General features: G+C 37.9%; 1 protein-coding gene across 10 annotated transcripts in view; it reads left to right on the top strand.

The window, feature by feature from the left end:
- Window positions 1-13,054, top strand: part of LOC106872891 (probable phospholipid-transporting ATPase IA) — a 427,279-nt gene that overhangs the window by 279,052 nt on the left and 135,173 nt on the right. For all 10 annotated transcript variants that reach the window (XM_014920050.2, XM_052969323.1, XM_014920053.2 and 7 more), the window contains one exon: window positions 9,004-9,118. In XM_014920050.2, coding sequence (XP_014775536.1) covers window positions 9,004-9,118 — 115 coding nt within the window. The remainder of the gene's footprint in view (window positions 1-9,003; window positions 9,119-13,054) is intronic.

Here is a 13,054-nt window from a genome sequence, read left to right as displayed (position 1 = left end):
TGAGTGAAAACACCTAAAGCTCCACGAGGCTCCGGCATGAGATGGTGGCGAACCCTGCTGTACTCTTCCACCACAACTTTCTCTCACTCTTACTTCCTGTTTCTGTTGTGCCTGTAATTCAAAGGGTCAGCCTTGTCACACGGTGTCATGCTGAATATCCCCGAGAACTACGTTAAGGATACACGTGTCTGTGGAGTGCTCAGCCACTTGCACGTTAATTTCACGAGCAGGCTGTTCCGTTGATCGGATCAGCTGGAACCCTCGACGTCGTAAGCAATGGAGTGCCAAAATACTCTGCGGAATGGTTGGCATTAGAGAAGGAATCCAGCTGTAGAAACTAAGCCAAAACAGACTGGAACCTGGTGCAGCTTACCAGTTCCAGTCAGACTGTTTAACCCATGCCAGCATGGAAAACGGACGCTAAATGATGATGATGATGTCATATGTCCTGATATTACCCATTATGGAAAACGTATACTTCCAAAGTTAACCCATCAAATGACAAGTAACACTAACAAGTTGATTAAAAATTCTTTAGATGCTGATTTGAAACAGAAGCTAGAGATAGACCTGCTGATAGGACTTGATCTTTCAACTGATTATCTCTTAGGTGATCATGTTACTGATTACACTATACAAAGTACTTACTTTTCCACTCTCTGAAATTAGATATTATAATTAGATTGTTATTTTAACTGTACTAGTTTATGTCTTCAAGATAATTTGTCAGCCACTTAGTGCTAACACAATAGCTAATGTGCCTCACAGCAAAGTAGTGTCCTGTCTGAGTTTGTTGTTTGCCATGAAAAATGTGCAGGTGTGGCTGTGTGGTCAAGAAGTTGGCTTCCTAGCTACTTGGTTTTTGGTTCAATCTCACTGTGCAACACCGTGGACAAATATCTTCTGCTACAGCTCCAAACCAACCAAAGCTTTGTTTGTGAATTCAGAAGATGGAAAAAAACTGAAAAAACTTGTCCAATATATGTGTAGATGTTTGGTGTTCTCTTGTCATAAGTTTGATGTATAGTTCAGAAGTTTGCTTCCCAACCACATGGTTTTAGATTTAATCCCACTATACAGCAGCTTAAGTGAATGTCTTTTACTATGGCCCTTAGCCAACCAAAGCCTTATGAGCGGATTTAGAAGACAGAAACTGAAAGAAGCTTATCATATTCATGTGTGTATGAGTGTTTGTTTATATCTGTACTTCATTGAAAATCTTTAACTTCAACTAATGTTGTCATTTCTCATGTCAACAAATTGTCCACTGGATTTGCATTTCTGAAAACATGAAATAATAGGTCCTTTACTTGGAAAACGGGTGAGGATTAATATCAGAAATAGCATCTGGCAGTAAAACACCTCAATGATACATTTGTATAACTCATACTAGCATGGAAGAAGGGATGTAGAAATGAACAAAATAACTCTTATTTTGTTTCCTGGAGTTAACTAAGATTTTCATACAAATGGTACTAGGTTCAGATAGGAGTCTGAAATCTTTAGTGCTGCTTACTTTGCTGTATAGTTTTGAGACGTGGACATTGTCCAAGTCTCAAAACTAAAGCATCCCTTTGGTACCAGGATGCTTTGCAGGATTATAGGTTACCATTTGTTGGATTTTGTATCCAACCAACAACTATACTCAGAAACAGTGATGCATCCTGTTACTTGCATGATTTGAGAGTGTCAGCTCAGAAAATTGAGCAACATGACTAAACAATCTAAGCTGGATCCTGTGTATCATGTTCTCTTCTCTGAGGGTCCAACTAGAGTGACGTTTCATGATGGTTGAGCACATTCCACATGGCCACAGCAGATGAGGAGGTATCTCACAGAGATGAGGACTGACAGGGACACTGCTTGCTGGGTTGTCCAGGACACCCTGAGAAAATACTGACAAATGGTGGATGCAGCAATGCATGACAATGACACATACCCCCATAGCTGGCTTAGAGAGTACCTTGTTTGAGACACAAAGAGAGAAACCCTTTTCTTGATAGGACTCCAAATGACCATGTTTCCTGGCATACAAGCTGATAAAGTATGTGACATAAACATGTGTAAACATACAAACATTGTTAATATCTTTCCAAATCTTGCTCCATTTCACAAAGAAATTTTGGTCCTCCAGAGTTGTCCTGGTATATAAGTCACCTCACCTTTTTTTTGGCTGTAAATTTTGGTCTAAAAAATTTGACTTAATGCCGGAAAATATAGTGTGTATCGCTTGACTGCTATGTCCAACATGGTAAAGTATTAAATGTTGGCATTGTGATATTTCCTGAATGTTCCTAGAATTATTTCTTTGGATTTATTGAACTATCTTTATGTTCTGTATTATTATTAAGGAGGTGGTCTGACAAAATTGTTAGCATGCTACACAAAATTCTTAGCATTTTGTCTGCCATTACATTCTGAATTCAAATGCTGCCGAGGTCAACTTTACCTTTCATCCTTTTGGGATTGACGAAATAAGTACCTGTTAAACACTGGGGTCAATGTAATCAAGTAGCCCCCTCCAACAAAATTTCAGGTTTTGTGCTTATAACAGAAAGGATTATTATTATTATTATTATTATTATTATTATTATTATAGAGTTTGTCATTTCTCTGTAATACAGAGGAGCTATGATTGTATTAAAGAGAGACATGACAACCTGTTTTTAAGAAACCTTGACAGATATATAAATACACACACAAACCTTAAATCTTAGATATTCAAACACATACGCACACTCTTCCTCTCCCTCTCTCTCTCTCTCTCACACACACACACGCATTTACATGCAAACACATATCACACTTTATCTTCTTTTCTGATCTATTAAAGATGTCTATACCAAAATACTGTAGTGTGAAGTGTGTGTCAGTAAATATATGTGTGTATATGTGTTGCTTTCTTTATTGTTTGGTACATTAATAATCTTGAAAGCACTTGGAAATAATCTGTTTTAGGAAAAAAAATTGACATGTACTGACGTCTTTTTCCGGAAACTACTTCTAAAAATTGTTGTTTTGAAAACACTCTGACAAAATTGCATTTCATTTTTGATGCGACATGTATTTTATGTATGTATGTATACATACATAATGTGTGTGTGTGTATTTAGTCATATTTTTTTTATATATTTCGTAGAGTAAATATATATATATATATATATATATATATATATATATATATATATATATATATATATATATATATATATATGGGTTTTTTATTGTGTGTATATGTTGTCTGAATGTACAGCTTCATTGTTGTTTCTGTGAGCTCATATATGGTTTGAAGTTTTATACACACACATTCATAATATAATACACACACACATACACATTCAGAGTCACTGGTATATCAGTAGATTTGTTCATGCAACAACTCAGGGTGATGATTTCTATGCATTCTAATATATTTTTTTCAAACATACAAATATACATTATTCATTCATTTTACTGTAGCCTATGCACAAATAAAAACCATCTACGTTATATATATATATATATATATATATATATATATTTCTGTGTGTGTGTGTGTGATGCATATGTTCATATTGCAAATCTTTTATCTTCTGTGATTATATCAGTCCCAACAGTGCATATCATAATTGTGCAGTTCTGTGTTTAAATGCAAGACATTCATGCACCACATTGTCGGTTTTGGTGCATCTGTGCATTTGGATGTTCAGTAGTTGGATTGTTTCTGTGGCTATGCTTTTCGGTTACTGTTTTACTATTTAATTTACATGCTGGCACCACATAAAAATGCGCCCATGATGATGTCACATAAAAAAAAATAAAGCACTTGTGCTGGTGCCACATAAATGAAAAACATATGCCGGTGCCATATATGAAAGCACCCATGTGTGTACCAGATAAAAAATGCATCTCTGCCACTTACATGTAGAAAGCACCCATGCCAGTGCCATGTTTAAAACATGTACACTCTGTAAAGCAGTTGGCATTAGGAAGGGCGTCCAACTGTTGAACCATGCCAAAACAGATGACTGGGACCCAGTGTAGCTCTCTGGCTTGTCAGCTCCAGTAAAACCATCCAACCCATGCCAGCATGGAAAACACACTAAATGATGATGGAAAGGAACTTCTGCTTGATCGTATCATCTTTTGGTTTTTGTTTGTTGTACTTTTTACTGTGGCTCAGACAGAGGAAGAAGATCAACATCCATGAGGTCCAAAACTGGGATGAGGAGGAGGAGGAGAAAAAAAAGCTCAGGTCTCGGGGTTATCTAAAACTTTGCAACAGAGTGGATTCTAGCAAAGGCTGCCAAAGATCATGCGGATGTGGAGACTGGTGGCAGTGGTGGTGATTAGAATTCAGATTAAAGGCAGTCTTCTGTGTTTAACTCTTTTGTTACCGTGTTTATTTTGAGATGTTCTGTGTTTCTTTCAATTCATTTTAAACATAACAAAGAGGTTTGTAAAATAACTTAGTTATCATTCAGCTAGTGATAGAAACATAAATTGTGACTAAGGTTTTGTGGAAGATTCGAATTCAAAACTTATGAAAATAAGACATTTGTACTACAGAACCAGAGGCAGTTTTTTCCCCGGGTTGGTATTGAAAGAGTTAAGATAGTCCAATGCTAGTTGAGGGACATTTGGCTGCTATGTCTAGCAGGTGTGGGTTTGTGGTTAAGAAGTTTGTTTCATACTTGCATGATTCTAGGTTCAGTTTCACTGTGTGGCCTCTTGGCAAGAGTCTTCTATTGTACTCAATTTCACTGAAGCCTTTGCAAATGAAATTTGGCAGATGGCAGACAGCAGCCTGCCATTTGTGTTAAATAGGAAGTTGGTTTAGTTCCACCACACAGGAATTGGTATAGTCTGTCTGGCAGGCTTCCATCTGCTGAATTTCATTTGTAAAATTCTCATTGAAATGGGGCATGTTAGAAGACAGTAAAAGGGACTTGCCCAAGATGCCATGCAGTGGGATTGAATCTCAGACCACATGACCATGGAACTAACTTCTTGACTGCAAATCCATGCCTGCTAGAAATAGCAGCCAAATGTCCCTAAAATCAAATTGGACTGTCTTAATAATTGAAGTGTGCCTTAAACTCTTTTGATAGGAATCATATTCTATGATATAAACTTCCTCTGCACTCTCTGTGACACCTTGGGGAAGTGACTTCTATAGCTATGTTCTGAGTTCAAATACCACTGAGTTTGACTTTGCCTTTTATCCTTTTGGATTGATAAAATAAGTACCAGTGGAACACTGGGGTCAATACAATTGACTTATCCCCTCCTCTAAAATTGCTGGTCTTGTGCCAAAATTTGAAACTATTATCATTAGTCTACCGAGGTTGACTTTACCTCTCATTCTTTCAAGATTGTTAAATCAGATACCAATTGAATACTGAGGTCAATAAAATTGACTTGACCTCCTTCCCTCAAATTGCAAGCTCAATGACTATTGCAGAAGGAATTATTATTATTGCATTATGTATGATACATAGATGGCTATTTTAATTTAATACTGTTTTTGTTGCACCTTCTTTAGCATTTTTCTATTGCCCTTTGGACCATTCTTCTATGCGACTCAGATCTTTGTGCATAGTTTTAATATCACCTTGAATTCTCCGCTTCCACCATGGCTCCTTCTGTACGTCTATGTTCCTTTCTTTCTTTCCAACCAGTTCATCTACTAAAATTGAAGTGGATCTCATCAAGCCTATTATTATTATTATTTATTATTATTATTATCATTACTATTAATTATCATTAAGGTGGAAAGCTGGCAGATTCGTTAGCACACCCTTCAAAATGCATAGAGGCATTTCATCTGTCTTTACGTTCTGAGTTCAAATTCAACCGAGGTCGACTTTGCCTTTCATCCTTTCGGGGGTCGATAAATTAAGTACCAGCTGAGTGGTGGGGTTGATGTAGTTAGCTTACCCCCTCCCCCAAAATTCCAGGCCTTGTACCTATAGTAGAAAGGATTATTATTATTATTATTATTATTATTATTATTATTATTGTTTAAGGCAGCAGGCTGGCAGAACCATTAGCACAAGGAATAAAATATTCAACAGCATTTTGTCTGTCTTTAAGTTCTGGGTTCAAATCCTGCCAGAATCAACTTTGTCTTTCATCCTTTTGAAGTCAATTCAATGAGTACCAGTCAAGTACTAGGGTGAATATTATTGACTATCCCCTCCTGCAAAATTTCAGGCCTTGTGCCTATATCAGAAAGGATTATTATTATTTATTATTATTTTTTTTTAATTATTATTATTATTATTATTATTATTATTATTATTATTATTATTATCATTATTACTATCATATGTACATAGAGTTACACTCAGAATAAATCTGTGCTCCTGTTGCAATAATAAATGACACACACACACGCACATAGAGAAACGGACGTGAAGCTGAGTAGTCTTATGTAATTCCTCCTCTCTCTTTTCCCCCTTTGCTGTTAAGTGGGTGTTTTTTGACATTTCTGACTTGCCCTAATTACCACATACATGCACACACACAAGCACATATATTTACATATGCACTCACACACACACACACACACACACACACACACACACACAATCCTCTGACATAATTTCAACCCCTTCCCCCCTGGCTACCCTCTTCCTTTCTTAATTTGATTTAATAGATTGCCAAACTTCTTGACTTTTATCCAAAATATATTCTTAGATATTTATCTAAAGCATCATTTGATTTTTGTATATTAAAAGCAGGCTTAATGCTCACGGTCGCATTCAATGTAAATCTCTTCCTCCTCGAGAATTCTACTTGTCTCTCATCTCCTTTACTCACACACACACACACACACACACACACACACACACACACACACGCACACATTGTAGGGTGGTGGGGGAAGTAATTACATTATTTTCTGTGTGTTCTTAATTAGGTTTTCTTCATCCACCCCACCCCACTTGTGTTGGCTTTGGTGAGAGCACTAATTACTCCACATAATATATGTATGCATGACTGTAAATGTATATGTGAGTATATGTGTCTGTCAATGCATATGTAATATATATATGTATATATATGTGTGGGTGTGTGTATTTTACTGTGCAGAGGATTCAGAGCTACTCCTAGTTAATAAGATGTCAGTCTATCATTACGAAAGGTCCTGTGATTCATATCCCGTGGCTGGATTGGGCTGGACTGTGTCCATGACCTTGGGTTTGCCCACCAATGAAATGACTTTTTAACTAGGTTATCTCTGCTCATTTGTATGAATAGCATGGGTAGTCATGTGTATGAAAGTTTTTTTTTGGATTTTTGTTTTTCAAACTCTGAACTGCTCTTTGCATAGATGACAGTGGAATGATGCACTTTTGGCCCTGTAGAGAGTGTCAAGTTTCAATGAAGTCTCAGAGATTGCCTAGCCTAGCCTAGATAGAGAAGAGAAACTTGCATGTGTAAATACAGTACAATGTTACAAGTTGTAGGATTTGTTCTCTTAGAATTTTTTGTACTAATTGTTTCCATTCAACATCTTAAGCAGAACTAATGCTTGCTCTCTTTAAGTGAGCAAAGAGCAATTCCATTTAAACAAATGTGATCCAAAATCCACTCTCTATTATTGACAAGTTGTTCAACACTCTTTGGTTGATCTTAACCCTTACTCAACATTGTCTGAACATCGCTTTTCTGAGCATATTACAGAGACTGTGTTCCTGGTCTCCTTACTAACAACTAAGGATTTTTGTAGGCAAAATACTGTCTGACCCACTCCTATTTTTTTCACTCCCTCTCCAAATGGATATTAAACCATTGATCATGCTTGCACCTGTCAGTCCAGCTCAATGCATCCATCTCAATCCCCACTGCTAACCATCTGTCATGCTCTTTTCACAGTTTTGAGAACTCCTATATCCATCCACCTTTCTGTTCCACTATCCTTATTCTCTCTCTTATATCCACCTTGTACCTTAAAAGTATATCTTCACTATCTCTCTCTCTTTCTCCTCCCCAACTTAAGAAACCATGTATCTCTTCAGCAAGGCCCTTTTTGCTATCCCTCTCACCCTTTCACCTTCCTCAATACTATACCTCCACTCAGTTTAGGGGTCTTGTCTTGTGAATTACATAGTGACCTCACTAATGCTGGTGCCACAAAAAGAAAAGTTCCCACTCTATCTCTATTGTGACATTGAACCTCAGCACAGTCCACTGGCTCATCAGTTTGTGTTGAACTGTCCAATTCATGCCAGTATGGAAAATGGACAGTGATAGTTGTAATGGTGTATTTATAACTGTTTAGTTTTTTTTTTAATTGCTTTGGAAAATATAATGCAGGTTTGTGAATCTGCTGGTATTGGGATCTTGATCATATAAGATTATCAGATATGTCAGTGTAATGGAATTCTGTTTTAGACTACAACAAAACCAATTTCTTTTTTAAAACCAGGTGATCACATAGGTGTCTGTATTTTTCATTGACCTCAGTATTTGCTGACTTTTTTGTGCCAGACTTAACTAAGTTTATGAATGTCATACCCTATTTTAACACTTTTGTTACCATAGTTCTGCTGAAATAAACAGTCTTTGTTTCAATTTATTTTGAAAATAATGAAGAATTTATTGAAATAACTGTCATTATTAAGTTGTCTAGAATATAAATTAGCATGGAATTTTGATAGAAAGAAGATTCGAGGATCATTTTAAAACTGGGAATCATACTATCAGGAGATATAGCAAAAAGGTTAGATATGTGTAAATATTGACAGATAATTACGAAATTTGTAATTTTTAAGTGATCTCATATTAGATCACTGGTAGGTAATGGGTTAAGGATGAGGTTTCCTAATATGTTTGATGATGCAGAGAATTTTATTCCTTCAAATCCTTTAGTTACTCTTATTCATATTAAACCTGAATGATATTTTTTGTTGATGGTAAATTGTTCTGGCATATCTCCCACCCAGTTCTTGTTGTTTCTCCTTCCCAATTTCCAAATGTACAGCAGTTTACATGTTGCCTTCTTTATTTTTGCAGTGTTAAAAAATGGTGACTGGTTTCCTGTTAAGTGGATTGACGTAACAGTGGGAGATCTGGTCAAGATCACGAGTAGCAAGTTCTTTCCTGCTGATTTGCTGCTGCTGTCTTCCAGGTGAGTAAATTACAGTTGGTCTCTCCCAGGTAAATTGCAACTGGGCTCATCGCTTTTCACTAACAAACTACCTCTCTTTCTGTAACATCTCCTCTGTCCAAATACATTGGGCACACTTGCTAATGAGGTTAACCTCTCTGTAATCTTTTGACCAGTTAGAAATAGCAGCCAAACTCTTTTAAACCATATCCATCTATCTTACAAAAAAAAACAAGGAAGAATACACGAAACTCAGCTTGCGAAGACTTATTGGGGCAAGCGAAAGTGAAATCGGGATGGCACCTGTGCCCGTGGCATGTGTAATGAACTTTCGAGCGAGATCGTTGCCAGTGCCCCTGGACTGGCTCTTGTGCAGATGGCGCATAAAATACACCATTTGAGCGTGGCCGTTGCCAGTACCGCCTGACTGGCCTTCGTGCGGGTGGAACGTAAAAGCACCCACTACACTCTCAGAGTGGTTGGTGTTAGGAAGGGCATCCAGCTATAGAAACTCTGCCAAATCAGATTGGAGCCTGGTGTTGCCATCCGGTTTCACCAGTCCTCAGTCAAATCGTCCAACCCATGGAAAGCGGACGTTAAACGATGATGATGATGATGATGATGATGAATGCATAAGTGTTGTAGTTCTAGAAAGACAGGGTCACATCCGGAGTGTTTTGGGGTCATAGCTCTGCTTACTCTGGTCTAGCATGGAGCGAAACCACAGTACTTTGAAGACGTGTTGGGATAATGAGGAAGCCTCGGTATCATTGCCCAACCTGTTAGAAATAGCAACCAAATTCTCCTCAAACTATATGTTACCTTAAAAAAAAAAGAAACATACTATGGATAATTTGCCTGAAAACAATATGGGCTGGACATGTCTGGATTACTTTGAGGTCTGCTTGATCAGCACTAACCTGGAGTTAAACAATAACAACAACAATAAATCATAACATGAGTGGTTTCCAGCTAACAAAACTGTCTTTTATGATAGCAGTCTAGCTTTGTCTGGTTTTGAATGATAAAGGATTAAACAAAAAAAATCAAATCAGTGATTGCCCATCCCTGCTCCATACATTTCAGTTATCTCTGTAAGTTATCTTTCAGAACATACTTTAACCATCCTTCCCTTTCTAGTACAATTAAAAAGTCTTTGAAAAGTTCTTGATTTTTTTTTTTTTAAAGTATGCCAGTCAAGCCCCTTTGTTTTGTCTGAAGTGGCATCAAATTATAATTCTTTTAAACAGGAGTGGCTGTGTGGTAAGTAGCTTGCTTACCGACCACATGGTTCCAGGTTCAGTCCCACTGCGTGGCACCTTGGGCAAGTGTCTTCTACTATAGCCTCGGGCCGACCAAAGCCTTGTGAGTGGCTTTGGTAGACAGAAACTGAAAGAAGCCCGTCATATATGTGTGTATATATATATATGTATATATGTGTGTGTCTGTGTTTGTGTCCCCACCAACACTTGACAACCGATGCTGGTGTGTTTACGTCCCTGTAACTTAACAGTTCGGCAAAAGAGACCGATAGAATAAGTACTAGGCTTACAAAGAATAAGTCCTGGGGTCGATTTGCTCGACTAAAGGCGGTGCTCCAGTATGGCCACAGTCAAATGACTGAAACAAGTAAAAGAGTCTTTCAGTCCCAGTCAGTCATCATCATCATTATCGTCATCATCATCATCATCACAGTAACACTTACAATGTCAAGATGGTAGACTTACTACTGACTAAGTTTAATACCACTACTTACCTATCCTTCAAGTCTTCAGTCTAGTATTAACTTTATATCCTGAAATCCTGCTTCCTTCAACTGCAACCAATCATTTGTGCTCTTTGTCAAGGGTTTCCTTGACAAAAGCTCTTCAAAGAGGTCATAATCACTGTCTTTCCACTTTTTCACCAAACCACTGGTTCTCAACCATTTTTTGCCTGTGGACTTCTTTGATTCCTGTTTTACTCTTCTGAACCTCCATAGCTATTTGATGTGTGTGTGTGTATTCTTTTACTTGTTTCAGTCATTTGACTGCAGCCATACTGGAGCACTGCCTTGAAGGGTTTTAAATCAACCCCTAGGATTATGTTTTTAAAAGCCTAGTACTTATTCTGTTGGTATCTTTTTCCCAACTGCTAAGTTACAGAGACACAAACACACCAACACTTGTCAAATGGTGACAGGTGGGGGACAAACACAGACACAAAGATTGGCTCCTGTGCAGGCAGCACGTAAAAACCACCACTTGAGTGTGGCCGTTGCCAGTACCGCCTGACTGGCCCTTGTACCGGTGGCATATAAAAGCACCCACTACACTCTTGGAGTGGTTGGCGTTAGGAAAGGCATCCAGCTGTAGAAACTCTGCCAGATCAGATTGGAGCCTGGCGCAGCCATCTGGTTCGTCAGTCCTCAGTCAAATTGTCCAACCCATGCTAGCATGGAAAGCGGACATTAAACGACTATGATGATGATGATGATGATTAATCTGTCAAATGTAATACTTGTTTATTCATATTGTTTTTGAATTAATCATACTTTATCTCATATCTTCAGAATTTCAATAATGCAATGGCATATTTTTACAATGACCTTCTAGAGTTTAAACTAGCATTCTGTCGGTTACGACAACAAAGGTTCTGGTTAATTCAATCAACTGAGCAGCCTGCCCATGAAATTAACATACAAATGGCTGAGCACTCCACAGACCTGCATGCTCTCAATGTAGTTCTCAGGGAGATTCAGTGTGACACAGAGAATGTGACAAAGCTGAACCTTTGAATTACCGGTACAACTCACTTTTGCCAGCTAAGTGGACTGGAGCAACATAGAATAAAGTGTGTTACTCAAGGACACAGAGTGCTACCAGGAACCAAGCTCACAGCCTTACGATTGTGAGCCAAATACTGTAACCACTAATCCAAGCGCCTTTACACTTTGGAAAGTATGTGTGTGAAGTAAGGCCTGGTCAGTTTGAACATAAAACATGTCGAATATTTGGGCCAGATAAGACCAGATTAAAGTTAGTGTTAAAAGTCTTCACAGTTTATTTTAAATAGTTAGTTTTCCCTTTCAGATTTTTATCTCGCTTCTCCTTTTTCCCCCACCCCCCATCTTAATGCCATCATTGTTATCATCATCATCAACAGCAATAGTGGTATGTAAAGAACAGCACAACCAGCTGATAGGTGGTATGGCTTGGTTTTATGTACCTTGTTTAAGGCAGCGAGCTGGCAGAAGCGTTAGCACGCCAGGTGAAATGCTTAACAGTATTTTGCCTGTCGTTACGTTCTGAGTTCAAATTCCGCCGAGGTCGACTTTGCCTTTCATCCTTTTGGGGTCGATAAAATAAGTACCAGTTGCATACTGAGGTCAATCTAATCGACTGGCCCCCCACCCCCAAAATTTTGTGCCTAGAGTAGAAAAGGTTATGTACCTTGTTTCCAATAATTGTTTTAAGTGCCTATGTAGTCATAGGCACTTCTCAGCCTCATAGCCCTGAATGGAGAGAGGACTACACCAACACTAAGCTGGTACACATTTACAGCTGAGTAGACTGGAGCAATGGGAAATGAAGTATCTTGCTCAAGGATACAAAACACTTGGTCCAGGAATTGAACCCACAATCTTAGGATCATAAGCTAAACATAATCTAACCACTAAACTTCATGCCTTCGCTGCGGCTTGAAGGCTTAAGCATTTAATTCATTAATTAGTAAATTTATTTTAAATTTTAATTGAAATCTTTTCACAACATTAACTTGTAACCTTTCTTCTTCAGGATTAAATGTTCTCTTTTTTTTAATTCTTTTTTTATTTTCTTGTTTTGTTTCGTTCCTTTGTTGATGTATCTCATTAGACTCCAACATCACCCCACCACCATCCAGTCCACTCCTAGCACATTCACTTGTCCATCCGTTCCTGCATTTATTGATTCTGTGACAAAATTTCATCCACTTGCA

This window comes from Octopus bimaculoides, chromosome 7 (genome assembly GCF_001194135.2).
Source record: "Octopus bimaculoides isolate UCB-OBI-ISO-001 chromosome 7, ASM119413v2, whole genome shotgun sequence".
Classification (NCBI taxonomy): Eukaryota; Metazoa; Mollusca; class Cephalopoda; order Octopoda; family Octopodidae; genus Octopus; species Octopus bimaculoides.
This window is presented reverse-complemented; position numbering and strand designations above follow the sequence as displayed.